The 12969-nt window shown below is 60.3% G+C and overlaps 2 protein-coding genes across 9 annotated transcripts; both read right to left on the reverse strand.

Annotated features, from left to right (window-relative positions):
* Nucleotides 1-93: 93 nt before the first annotated feature.
* Nucleotides 94-6691, reverse strand: PRC1 (protein regulator of cytokinesis 1). Of its 5 annotated transcripts, none has more exons than XM_052672668.1 (14): nt 6520-6691; nt 6277-6409; nt 6081-6203; nt 5587-5820; nt 5335-5505; nt 4944-5093; nt 4536-4683; nt 4274-4410; nt 3975-4070; nt 3666-3812; nt 3264-3365; nt 2814-2924; nt 2252-2437; nt 94-1056 (listed from the first exon to the last, which is right to left on the reverse strand). In XM_052672668.1, exons 1-14 carry the CDS (start codon nt 6528-6530, stop codon nt 979-981), a joined length of 1827 nt encoding a protein of 608 aa, XP_052528628.1. In that variant the 5' UTR covers nt 6531-6691; the 3' UTR covers nt 94-978. The 5 variants fall into 5 exon arrangements, with proteins under 5 accessions (XP_052528628.1, XP_052528631.1, XP_052528627.1 ...); XM_052672671.1 differs by having other exon boundaries at nt 2329-2437; nt 3255-3365; XM_052672667.1 differs by having other exon boundaries at nt 3255-3365.
* Nucleotides 6692-6806: 115 nt separating this feature from the next.
* VPS33B (VPS33B late endosome and lysosome associated) lies at nt 6807-12969 on the reverse strand. 4 transcript variants are annotated; one of them, XM_052672660.1, is made up of 24 exons: nt 12852-12969; nt 12646-12726; nt 12511-12572; nt 12374-12423; nt 11966-12033; nt 11713-11758; nt 11382-11476; nt 10914-11018; nt 10615-10711; nt 10451-10528; nt 9846-9919; nt 9429-9515; nt 9256-9346; nt 8976-9050; nt 8803-8824; nt 8601-8721; nt 8476-8530; nt 8353-8399; nt 8050-8182; nt 7789-7862; nt 7428-7529; nt 7232-7307; nt 7049-7165; nt 6807-6936 (listed from the first exon to the last, which is right to left on the reverse strand). In XM_052672660.1, exons 1-24 carry the CDS (start codon nt 12945-12947, stop codon nt 6926-6928), a joined length of 1863 nt encoding a protein of 620 aa, XP_052528620.1. In that variant the 5' UTR covers nt 12948-12969; the 3' UTR covers nt 6807-6925. The 4 variants fall into 4 exon arrangements, with proteins under 4 accessions (XP_052528620.1, XP_052528619.1, XP_052528621.1 ...); XM_052672659.1 differs by having other exon boundaries at nt 6807-6976; XM_052672661.1 differs by lacking the exon at nt 8803-8824 and having other exon boundaries at nt 6807-6976; nt 8601-8665.

Consider the following 12969-nt stretch of genomic DNA (forward strand, 5'->3'; position numbering starts at 1 on the left):
AGGGGAGGGGGAAGCACCCAGCCCTCTCTCTGCCCCCTCCAGGCTCTGTGAAGAGATTTTGGTCATCCCAACAAACACACGGACAGCAGTGGCTATATGTACAGATATGTATTATTCTCATCAACAGTATATACAGTTACAGAGTAAGGAGACAGAACTTCGGGTGTAAGTAACAGCAGGTGGGGGGCTGTAGTGATAACAAGGTGCAAATTAGTCACGATCAAGGACTGAGCTAAGAAAGGTGCAAACTACCAACCAGCCTGTTTTACTGTGAATGCAGCTGGAGCAGAACAGGGGAAGGGGCAGCACTGGAGGCTGTTGGCTTTGGTCCTACTACAGCTCAAGTAGCTGCTGGGACTGTGCCTCCAGTCCCAACCCCTGCACGTTTCAGGAAGGGCAGAGGATGCAGGGAAGCAGGGTGCTGAGCTCCAGGAGCACGGGGCAGCTGCAGGACACAGGTGCCCACGCTGCCTTCCTAGGAGAGATGATATGCTGAGGCCAGGCTGCAGCCCAGTGTGGGTGCTTGGGAAACCTCAGCTAAAGCAAGCCTTGGCTGAAGCGCAGCTGATGTGATGGTGACAGAGGAAGACCCTGGGAGACAGCAGCTACAGGCACTGGGGGAGGAAGTTATCTGTGCTTGGTCCTGTCTGTCCCTGTGCACACTCAGCAAGGCAGAGCCCTGCGCCCTTGCACCACCAGCCCACTGGGTTGCAGCATCCACTACTAGACCACCCCCAGACTGTCTTCAAACCTTAAATCTTTAATCAACTATTTGCAAGAGTTCCCCGAATAAAAACAAAATTTTAAAAGTGTCCCTTCCAACTGCTGCCCTCACAGGTGGGAAACCCCCCACGCTGCAGAGCCAGGCTGGCAGGAGTGCTTGCTAAAATTAAACTGAGAGCAGCGGCCCCAGGGGCCAGGAGGTGCCAGAACAGCGACTCACTATGACTACAAAGAGCTGGAGCCCAAGGCAGCACCTCAGCAGAAGGCATGGGTGGTGGTGGAGTTGAGGATGCGGGAGCTGGTATCACACCTGGAGGCCTTTGAGAGTTCACGCTGTGGATACAAGAAGCAGAGAAAGGAATGAGGGGGGGGAGAGGGTGGCTGTGCCAAGGGCCACAGAGACAAAGCTGCTGCTGTTTGTTTGAGAAGACAAGGCCCTGACCTCTTGCTTTAGGAGACAGGAGGATTTGCTCCTAATAGATGGGAGAGAACTGGGAGCATCCCAGAAGCACTGGTACATAGTCCTGCCTCCTGCAGCTGGCAGTGCACACACTGCTGGTCCTGGGCAGCTCAGCCCCAACCAGGTGTCCCTCAGCTGCAGGGAGGGGAAGCAAGAGCGCAAGCAGAGGATGGGCGCAAACAGCAATGAGCTCTGCAGGACCCTGCCTCTGCCCAGCAGGAGCCACACACATGCATGGGAGCAGGACTTGGTGTCAGGGCAGCTTCAGCACTTGCTCAGCTGCTGTGGGGAGCGACGCTTACATCTGTATGAGGCAGAAGAGGTCAGTGCTTGGACATCAAAGTCTGAAGGGCGGAGGCCTCGGGGCAGCAAAGCTCCATCCCACAGCAGAGATCACCCACCTCCACACCCCTGGGAGCCTCTGCTCACCCAGCACACCTCGTGCCCGCAGAACAAGCGGCACAGGGATCTCTCCCCCTGGGCTGAGAGCACAGCACATGCACTGATGAAGCCATGCAGGCTGCAGGAAAAGGCTCCCACCCTCCCTTCTCCTCGTGACTGTTAGTACAGTGACAGAGCGCTGCTGCTGCCAGCTACCCAGGCCTCTCTGGGCTGGGATGGGACATGCCCTCCATGACACATTGCTTCAAACCACGTGGAGGTTCTCTGCTAAGCAGCTGGGAGCAGACCCAGGTCTGGAGGGCGGCTGCATTACTACAGCAGGGCTATGCAGGAGGCCTGGCACAACGGGCCGTGTCAAAGGCGCAGCTTTGCTCCTGCAGGGGCAGGCGGGAGCCAAGCATCACCATCTTCCTGTGTAAATATCAGATCCCCACTGGGCTGCTCAGGGCCTGCACACGATGGAGCTCGGCCTCGGCCACCAAACTTCAACTGAAGTTCCTGACAGAGTCAGCAGCTGGTGCCGTGGGTGCTGGCAGGAGCAGCTGCTCTGCGCAGGGCAGAGGTTGGGCTGAGCACAGCGGTGGCCCTGCGGTGCTCTGAGAGGAGCAGAAGCACGGCCTGGGTGCAGCCCAGTGAGGGGAGGCACGTTCAGAAGAGGTGAATTACCGCAAACTCAGAATAGGTGCTGGCAACAGAATTAACGCTGTGGTTACGCTGGGCAGGGGCCGCGGGGCTGCACCCACCGCTCAGGGTGGTTCCGTTCAGCTGCGACAGGTTCTCCTTGTTCCGCTCCCTGTGTCCGGGCCGGGGGGGCTTCGCAGCCACGCGGATGGGGGTCCGAGTCTGGCCAAGCTGTGGGACGAGAGGCGGAGTGGGAGCTGAGGCAGCCTGCAGCAGTGCTGGACGTGCAGCTGCTGCCCTGCACTTCAAGCTCCTAAAAGCCTGCATAGTAGGTCTGAGACTCGGAAACAGCAGAAGTATGGGTCGGAGGAAGACTTCCTGCATGCTAACGCTCTCCTTTTAATTTGGGCAGTATCGGTCCCCCAGAACATCCTACCAGCAGCATGGCTGACCAGCAGAGCAGGTACCAACAGAGCAGCCTTTGTGGCCCAGGAGCACAGCTGTGCAGCTGAGCGCAAGCTGCCGTGGCAGTGTCACACAGCAGCGTGGCACAGCAGTGCTGCACCAACCCACCCTGTGAGCAGGGATGCTCCACAAAGCCTCTCACCTTCCCTCCAGAGGGTGGCAGCCGAGACGTTGGTGAATGGAAGAGAGTTGCCCCAAAAGCTGAACGAATGGTGCTGTTGGGAGTGGCCGTGGAGAGGGAAGTGCCATTGAGCTGGAGGAAAGCAGAGATACGGAGCGTGAGGAGGAAGGCAGGGGATGCTCACACCAGGAAAACCACAGCGAAAGCACTGGCTGCACAGCAGGGTGACGGATCCCATTGTCCCCACAGAGAACAGAGATGCCTGCAGCCCACTCCCTGTACCCATTTACAGCATAAGATTCTTTTATGCTGCTGCTGCAATAAGCCTGGGCCCTTCTGGCATCACTGTGAGACTAAATCCAGAGGGAGGGCTCTAAACACCTTTATTCTCACAGTACTTGTCTAGCTCAAGCCCTGGTCGGGTCTCAGCCAAGCACTCCATGCCCAGCACAGGCAGTTTACCTTCCTTACTTTGCCAGGCGTGTGGGGGCCAAGCACTCGACGCTTGACCGGAGTCCTTGGGGTGCTCCCATACATCATCTCCGTCTCGATCTGGCGGCTCTTCTTCAGGTGCTGTGTGAAAGACCAACGTCACTGATCTGAGCAGAGAGCAGAACACAGCGCCACGGAACTCCAACACTCAGTGCTGGGGAAGGACAGGCGCAAACACTACAGGTCTGCAGCAGCTGGGGCTCAGCACAGATGCAGGCAGCCACCTGCCCTGCTGTTTGAAGAAGGCGACCACGCGGAGCCAGAAAAGAGCAGGAGGAGCCCCTCAGCCCCAGGGAGCTGGCAGCGAACCTGGCCTGGAACTGCTCTCCCTGCCAACAGCTCGGTGCCAAACCACGACAGCACGGTCAGCTCTGCACTCACCCGCTCCTGTTTCTCCTTCTCTTTCTCCATGCGATACAGCTGCCACTGCTCTGTCACATACTCCATGAACTGCTGTCCCTTCACCAGGAAAGGCTCCTCACGCTCCTGCTCCCAGGCCTGGATCCTGCTTTCGAGCTCCTCCTGCAGCTGCTCAGGACAGGAGGGCAGTGTAGGAGCCGTCGTGCTGGACGTGGGCAGCTCCCTGCCCACACACAGCCCTCGCTGGCGCTCCAAGCGCTGTGCTTCTCCCTGGTCAGTGTTACCTGTGCCTATTCAGGACCACAGCTTTTTCTCCAGGTCTGTACCCACCTTGGAAAGAGTCTTCTGCAGTTTTGCTCGCTGCTTCTCTTCTTTCAGCAGGCTCCCCCCACGGTTGGAGAAGCGGCTGGGGTCAGCTGTTTTCCTCTAGCACAGAGAAGTCAGAAGATAATGAGATGGGGCCCAGCCTCACTGCCCAGCACTCCCCTAGGCCCTCGAGGAAGTCACCTTAGTGGTGCAACACACCTGCACAAGCTCTGCACCTTGGGTCACACTGGTGCTCCAGGCACAGCATCCCATTCCCTCACCAACCCCTATGCACAGCCCAGAGATGTAGCACTACCCAATACCTCCAGCTCCAGAAACAGCTTCCAGTTTTCCTCCCATTTGTGAACAGCCTCAAACAGCTCCTTGTGTGTTTCGTAGTAGCTTTTCACCTTCCCCACCTCAATATCATGGAGCTGGAGCAAGGCCTCTGTATAATCCTCTGGAGAGACACAGCAGCACGTTCAGGAAGCACCCAGGATCCCTGCACCACTCAGCAGCCCTTTTTGGCAGCAGGCCTGCTGAGCTCCATCGAGGGAGTCAGTTACAGGAAGAGCCACCACCCACCATCGTGAAAGGGACTGAAGGCGTCCCTCTGCTCCTGGCTGTAGAAGCATTTGTCCCAGTATTCAGCCAGCTCCGCGCGGATCGCCTGAACCACGGACTTCATGTTCTGCAGCTTCAGCTCCTCCAGACGGTCTACTTCCAGCTTCAGCTGCCAACACAACCACAGCACAGACTCAGAAAGGAAGAATAGAAGAGCAAGACCAATGTAAGTTCTGCATAATCCACCTCTAGCGAGCCAGCCATCAGCACCAACTCCCAGCTCTCTGTCCTTGAAGGCAGGATTTAGTCTGCTCACATTACACCTGACTGCTGGAAGCTGCTCCTCCACTCCAGATGAGCAAACAAGCGAACCCCAGAGCTGCCCTGCCCTTACCCTCCCACTCCCAAATGCCATCAGGTGGTTCTTACAGCTTCTCTGGTTTTCGCTTTGGACCCGGTCATGTGCACTGCGAAAGACTGTCTCTCCTCCTCAGGAACCTGCAGCCTTTCCCAGAGCTCAGTGATCCTGGAGCGCAGCTCTGCACACATGGCTTCGTTCAGTGCCCGCCGCGCTTCCAGCTGCAGAGGGAAAGCGTGAGTTCAGCGCTGCCTCAGCCTGGCGCTGAGGGATGCAAGGAGGCTGCTCACAGACTGCAGCTCTCACACCCCCTCTCCCCCCCAGCGCTTTCAAGCAAAAGCTTCTAGAAATACATTCTAACACACGGGCTTCCTACAAACAAAACAGCCTTCACAGTGTGCTGGCAGGCAGCCTCCGCAGTGCCGTCAGTCGTGGCAGGGCCAGCTGAGCGTGCCAACGTACCTGCTGCAGCAGGCTCTGGAGGTTAGCGATGTTATCTGTGGACAAGCAGAAGGCCTCCTCATCCTCACACACCACGTCCCGCTCGAAGCTGGTGTCAGGGCTGTGCTCCAGCTCCGCCATACAGAGGACAACCTGCCGCTTGATGCTGACAAATTCTTCTTGCCGTCGCTCCTGTAGGTGAGGAGCCCCATGAAGACCCAGTGGGCGCCTTCCGACCCTCCCTCCCCGGAGGTCCAGGCCTCTCCTGCTCACCTTCTCGGCGCTGAGGGAGGCCACGTGCCGTCGGTAGCGGTCCAGCTCATCCAGGCTGGGCACGGCGCTGTCATCAATGCTGAACAGGGACACGCAGAGAATGTCACACAGGTTCTTATCCTGTTCCTGCAGGGCCTGCAGTTCCTGCTTCCTATCCTTCTTCTGCTTCAACAACACCTCCACGTGGGAATGCAAATCCTTCACCATCTGTAGGATGGTACTCCCCTCCTCTGTCTGAAAGAAGCTACAGATCAGGGTCTGTTCTCTGCAGCGCTTTCTGGAAGTAACTCAGGTACTCGGAAATCCTTGGGTGCAGAGCCGGGACGCAGCTCCAGAGCTCAGCAGGGCAGCCCCGGGACCCAGGCACAGCACTGCTTCCAGCCGGCCGCTTCACAACCGCCACCCAACGCCGGTGGGGGGGGGGAGGGGGAACAGAAGGCCTTCAGCTCGGCCCAGCTTCGGCGGGGGAGGCTGCGGAGAGCCGCGGCCCTCACCTGGAAGGGCTCCGCCCGCAGCTCCGCGCAGAGGCCGTCGATCTCCTTTCGGTACGCAGCGACGCTCCTCAGCAGCTGCTCCTTCAGGTGCTCCTCCTCCGCCACCATCATGTCCAGGAGGTTCTGCGGCACGGCACGCTCAGGGCACGCCGAGGCCGCCGCCGCCGCCCCCCGCCCGGCCCGGCGCCCCGCTCACCTTGATGTGCTTCTTCACCGCGCCGGTGCGCTCCAGCCGCAGCTCCTCGGGGATGCCGATCTCCTCCCAGATGTCCCGCAGCGCCGAGAACGCGCGGTTCAGGCACGACACGGCCTCAGCCGCCAGCACCTCGCTGCGGGCAGTGGGGCCTGAGTGGCAGGATAGCCCAGGCCCGCCATCCCCCCGCGCCCAGCGACCCAGAGCCCCGGTCCCGGCCCCAACTCGCGGCTCCCGGCCCCGCACCTCTTCCTCATGGCTCCGCTCTGCGCCGCCACCGCCGCCGCCCGTCCGGGGCCGCCGATTCAAACTCGCCTCCCGGCGGCGCTCATTGGCTGAAGCGCCGCGACGGGTCAAGCCCACAACCGTCGCTCAGGTCCCGCCCCAAGCCGGGCGCCAGCCAATGGCGGCGAAACGCCTTCGGGGTTTCTACCCAATCGCAAGCGAGAACGGCTACGCCAGACCACTCTGAGCACCGCTGCGCACGCGCGGACTTTAACGCGGATCACGTGACCTGGAAACGTACGGGTCGCTCGGCTTTGAATGCCGCCCCAATGGCGCGGCGGCGTTTATTGAGCAGAACGGGGCGCCCCGCAGCCGCCAGCGCCGCCCCCCGCCCGGCGTCACGCCTTGGCCTCGGCCATGGCCTCCATCATGCGAGCGCTGCTGGTAATGGCGGTGGTCAGGAAGATGAACCTGCAGCCTGGAGACGGCACAGCGCCTCGTGCTCGGCGCCCTCGGGGCCGCGCCGCCCCCCCGTAGTGCCCCGTCCTACCTCGCTCCTTGCCCAGGAAGCGGAGAGCGGCGATCTCGGAGAAGGTGCAGCCCCCCAGGAAGAGCGCCAGCACGACCCGCTGCGCGTCCCCGCCCGCGCCCTCTTCCAGCGCACTGTCTGCGAGGCTCGGGCTGGCACGCGCTAACCCCCGGCACCGAGCCCCGGCACCGACCCCCGCCCTACCGGCCATCGCGAACTCGTTGCCGTTCAGCAGCCGCACCACCTCCTCCAAGCCCTGCCAGCCCCGGCGCTCCAGCACCTGCAGGGCAGCGCAGGCTCGGGGCTGGGCCGCGCACAGAAGGCAGCGGTGCAGCCCCCGCAGGGGCGCGGGGCGGACGAGGCGGTGCTCTGCTCGGGGAGAGCACGAGGGGGGGCTCACCTGCTCGATGATCTTGCAGCTCAGGGGTGTGTAGGCCCCGCTGAAAACGTACGCCATGTCCGGAGGCATTTTCAGGTTGTACTCACCGTCCACCCGCGGGATCTGCAGGGAGGCACCACTTGATGTTGACAAAGACGCAGCTGGGCTGGGCTCTGCTGAGTCTGACTGAGTCCCAGGCAGGGCCAGCGGCAGGGACTGCCCTTGCAGCGGGGTCAGAGCAGCTGTGGCTGGCAAAGCAGGCTGGGGCACCCAGCAGCAGCCCAGCCCCTGTGCAGCGCGTGTGCCTGGCCGGCAGCCCTGGGGGTCGGGCACAGGCTGAGCACAACTCTTCTGCCAGCACAGAAGCCCCCAGAGGACGCACCAAGCTCAACTTCTTGCTTATGGCTCGAAAGTTGCTCTTCTTGGCCAAGGAGTTAAATGCATCTGTGATTTTTCCTGGAAAACAAGACAAGAAATGACAGAGTCTTTGGATGCATCACAGCGGCTGCACACCATAAGCCAGGCTGAGGCACTGCTGGAAGATGGAGCAGCAATAGGAGCTGTGGGGCCACACCACGTTCTCTCAGCACAGCAGCGCCCTGTTGTCCTGCTGTCCTGCCCTGGGCTTCCTGCAGCCTCTCACCTGCCGCTCGGTCCGTCACCAGCTTGCTGACTCTGCTCTCCACTGCTGTCAGGGTCTCTCCAGCTGTCTGCTCAGTCAGCAATCCGATGCGCTTGAGGTTGTGGAAGGTCAGCAAGTGCTCAGGCCCGTAGCTCTGAGGAAGGGAGTGGGCAGATCAGCACAAAGTCACGCGAGACAGCAGTGTGACACTGCCTCAGGGACACGCAGGAGCCCAGCGGGCTGCTTCAGGTAACTCAGTAGGACGGGGGCGGGCAGAGAGCTCAGTCCCTGCTCTGACAGCCCCGGTGCCCCAGGTTCTCTCACCTGCAGGTACTGGGTCTTCAGGGAACGGTAGTCTTTGGGGATGAGACCTGTGGGGATGCTGCGGTGAACTGAGTGCACGGCCCCCCGCGCTGACATCCGCCGAGCTCCTAGACTCCCCCTCACCATTCTCCGTGATGGACAGCAGGCACATCAGGCGCAAGCTCTCAATAGGGGACACCTGCATTGCAGTGGTGCCGTGAGCAGGCTGCCGGCCCATGCACGGCCCCGCAGCGCGGTGCAGCTCCTACCTGCCGGTCAATGTGCTCCTCGATGAAGCTGGTGCTCTCCCGGATGTCAAAACCCTCCAGTAGAGCTGTGGCGGGGGGAGAGGCAGTCACTTCTCCCATCCCTGGGGCTCCCACCAGCCAGCTGAGGTAGAATCTGGTTTCAGCCTCCCCTCTGTGCCTCGGGGAGAGGGGAAGGCTTGCAATGCTGGGCTGCCTGCCTTACCACGTGTCAGCCCTGTGGGGACCTCACAACCCACCCCAGCATGAAAGGTCTGGAGGGAGCTCCCAGCTTGTGAGGCAGCCCAGACCTGGGGCAATGAGGCTGGCATCAGAGCGAAGGTGGAAGAGCCAGACCTAGGGTGGGGGGCAACAACAGGCACAGGGAATGGCCCTCACCGTGTTCAACCTTGATCATCTCCTGGAAGTCCTGCTTGGTTTTCTTCTTCATGATGGACTCACAGGCACCTATATCTGTACAGCCAAGAGTTTTCCACTGTGGAGCTGTAACAGACTCCGCACGCAGTCCCACTGCAGGCACGCTCATGCAACAACACCCTCTGTTGCCCTGACCGCACTCCTAGGGACCACCAGGCCCTGCAACCCCCCTGCTTCCCTAGGGCTCAGGCACCCACTGCAGCAGCTGGGGCCTCCCGCTCCTTGCCGTCCCAGCACCTACGCAGACTCAACAGGCGATGCTCTTGTTTCAGTCCCTTCAGTTCCTGGGAGACAAAGTTCTTCATCTGCTTGATGTCCATGCCCTGGCGGCGCTGTGGGAGTGAGAGCATGCAGGGAGTGACCCAGCTGTGGAGGGATGAAGCTGGGGAGCCCTGAGCACGAGGCTGTACGCACATCATACTGCGCCTGCAGGTTGCGTGACTTCTGGCTCAGGAAGCCAAACACACTGGAGAAGTGTTCGTTCCGAATCTGGCTGAAGATCTGCAGAAAGCACCGCAGCACCTGAGCTAATTGTTCCCCAAAGCTCAGGCCAGGTCAGCACAGCCCAACCAGGGGCCAGGCTTGCCCTGACCCAGAGTGAGAAGAGGCTGCACTCCACCAGTGTGGTTGCTGCCCCCTGGGCACGACTCAGCTCTGCCTGCAGGGGTGGTGCTGACAACAGAGGTCAGGCTGTGCCCACACTTTGCTTCTACATCTCCACACGCAGCCCATGACAACCCAAGCCTCCAGACCCAGCAGTGCCCGGTCAATCTCTGCTCAGCCTCCCCCCAGAGCACCAGAAAGGCCTGCTGCCACATAAGCAGGACTCACTTTGTCCTGGGCATTGAGCAGCACCTTAATGCTCTTGTCAGAAGAGGTGACTTCTGGCCCAAAATCCACACTCCCTACGGAGAAAGATGAAGAGTTGCAGAATCATAGCACGAATCACAGAACAACGGAATAGTTTGAGTTGGAAAGACATTAAAGGCCTCGTTACAAACCCCCTGCCTAGCAGAACAGCCCCATCCAGATTTCTAAGCACTTCCAAGGAGGGGGCATCCACAGCCTTTCTAAGCAGCCTGTGCCAGGGCCTCACTGCCCTCAGAGACAAGAATTTCTTCCCAACGTCTAATCCAAATCTACTCTCAAGTTTAAAGCTCCTACCCTGTGTTCCACCACTACTTTTAAAAAGCCCTTTTAAAAGATCTCTCTCTTTCTTACAAGCCCCTTTCACGCAGTGCAACGCTGCAATAAGGTGCCCCCCAAACTGCTTTGCCCCAGCACCAGTGACATCCCTGCAGAGAAAGGTAACACTTGCCCTGATGTTTCTGCAGGCAGGTCTGCCCTCACGCGTGGTCTTTAGCGCCATCCCACACCAGGACCGAGCACAAACCTCAGGAGAGCCTCCCGTCACCCCATCACTGACCCTCACTTACCACACTTGATACGGAAGGTGTCGTCCACCAGCCCCTCGTACACCACCTGCGAGCACAGCGCTGTGACGTAGTCCGTGTCTGCAATGAGGACTCATTTGCTGCCTGTTTTCCCCCTGCCAGGCCCAGTCCTGCTGCCTCTCACTCCCACTGGTGCCAGCCCTTACCTCTGTCCATAAGGAAGATGTTCCCAATCTCTGGCTTTCTACCCTGCCCCTCACTCTCGCTCTCCTCCTCCAGGTCTCGCCACAGCTCATAGCTCATCTGCAGGGGGAAAATTGTGCCAATGCCTGTGACCAGGAGCTGCAGTACACAGCAGGCACCCGGTGCCAGCACAGTCCCCGGCCATGTGGGGGTGCTGCTGCAGCTTCCCCTGCGCAGCCTCAGCTCAGGCACAGGAAACAGGGCACTCCCACCACCCTTCACTCCAGAGGTGAGAGCACACCACAAGCCCTGCCATACCTACCTTGGCACACCTCCCAATCCCATAGGCCCTGCTGAATGGCCCATACAGGGAGTTCAGCAGCTGCAGGGCTCGAGCAACGGAGTTGATCCAGCGGTGATCTCCCTCCTGCAAGGAGCACAGCAGCATTAGGATCTGTGCATTCTGTGCAGGCTGGACTGGAAATAACTGCTTGCATTGGGGGCCTCAATCAGACGCAAAGCGGGGCTGAGGGTCCGTGGGCTCCCACTGCACACACATAGGAACAAGCTTGGTGCCCAGTGCTGCTCAGGAGGAGCCACCACAGCACGTCCAGGTGGCTGCCCCAGGCAAAACCTTCCCCAAGACAGCAGCAGCAGCCTGCAGTGAGGGCTGGGAGGACTGAGCAGGACATTAGCTTCCTGAACAAAGCTCTCCTTGCCTGAGCCCAGGGACAAGTGACAGAAGGGCTGCCATCCTACGGGCAGCACCCAGCAGACCATCCCTACTGACCAAGAAATAGTCCCGGAAGAACTCAGGCAGCTCCATACTGATGATATCTTCATCCAGGGGAAGCAGGTAGAAGGACCACTCATCACAGGTGACATCTGAGCGTGAGACAGGAAAAGGCAACAGTCATCCACCCCCAGCAAAAACAGCCCCAGGAATCCCAACTCCTCACACAGAGGAGGAAAACAGAGATGGATCCTCTTCGAGGGGACTCATTCTTTCCTCTACCCAGGCAGGGGCAGAACCACTGTTCCTCCCAGGAGATCCTGGTACTGGGGTTCAGAGGTGATCAGAGTGCTGTGAGTGAAGTGTCACACACCACAGACCTACTCACTGCCAAAGACTCCCTCTTCCTCTAACACCATCTCACAAGCATAGAACTGCAAAATAAGAAAAGATCCTCAGTCACGCTCCACCACAGGCAGGGAAGGAGCTCCCTGCAGTAACAGGACTCGTCTTCTTCCCAGACACCGTAACACTTGACTTTAGTGAAACAGCTCTGGTTAAGAAACAACTTCCAATTTCGACAGGAGGGGCAGGAAGCGTGAGGGTCAGACCAGGTCACAAGGGGTAGAAGCAGCACTGACCTTCTGGGGGCTGAAGATGATCTTGTATTTCCGGCTCCGCCCTGACATCTTGTCAGCATTGACAATGTCTGCAAAGAACACGTGCGCAGACCTCATAGACACTGCGTGCCACCCTGAACTGCCACAACTTGTCCCACAGGATGAGGTGTGGGGCACTGCTCCTCACAGCACCCAGGGCAGAAAGAAGAACCTGGGAACAGGGCCATTTTCCAGCCCAGGAATAGTGGCCTGCAGGGGCCAGAAGGTACTGGCAGTGCAGAGCTGCAGTCAGTGCAGCATGAGATGACCCACACGCCACATCCTGACCTTCCCAGAGCGCCTGCAGAGAGCAGAGCTGAGGGATCACGAACCAGCGACGGGATGGTGAACCAACGACAGGCCACAGGCAGCTGCCCGCCGGGCGCTCACCTGCAATGTACCGCATCGTCCTGACCCGCGGCCGCACGAGGAAGCAGAGCCTGGGAACAGGGCGACAGGGTGTGAGAGCTGCCACCTGAGCCCCGCGGCGCAGGGAGCTGCGTCCCGAGCAGACGGGCAGCACTCACTGATCGCTGGTGCTGGGGGCCGGCCGGTTCTCCACCCTGTACAGCTTGTCCACCTCGTGCTGCTGCGGGGCGAGGCGTGGAGCCGTCAGCGGGCGGTGCCGGCACCCCCGGTCCCGACCCCCGGCCCCGCCATACCTTCAGGACGGAGACGTTGGCGATGCGGTCCAGGGGGCTCATCAGGTCGGGCTCGATGAACAGGTCCTTCCTGCCTGGCAGCTGCGGGCGGTCGGGCGGCGTGGGGCGGCGCCGGGAAACCCCGCACCCCGGGCCCCATCCCCGCGCCGACCCCCGGGGCCGCTCCCCTCTCCCGGCCCGCTCCAGCGCCCCCCGCCCGCCCGCACCTGCTCCAGCAAGTAGATGAGCTGGTCCCGCGCCAGCCTCTTCAGGATACCGAAGTCGGGCGGCTCGGGCGCGTCACGCCGGGCGGTGGAGGCCATAGCGGAGCCGCCGCGGGGCCCG

The sequence above is a fragment of the Tympanuchus pallidicinctus genome, unplaced genomic scaffold (assembly GCF_026119805.1).
Source record: "Tympanuchus pallidicinctus isolate F22 unplaced genomic scaffold, pur_lepc_1.0 scaffold12, whole genome shotgun sequence".
Taxonomy (NCBI): Eukaryota; Metazoa; Chordata; class Aves; order Galliformes; family Phasianidae; genus Tympanuchus; species Tympanuchus pallidicinctus.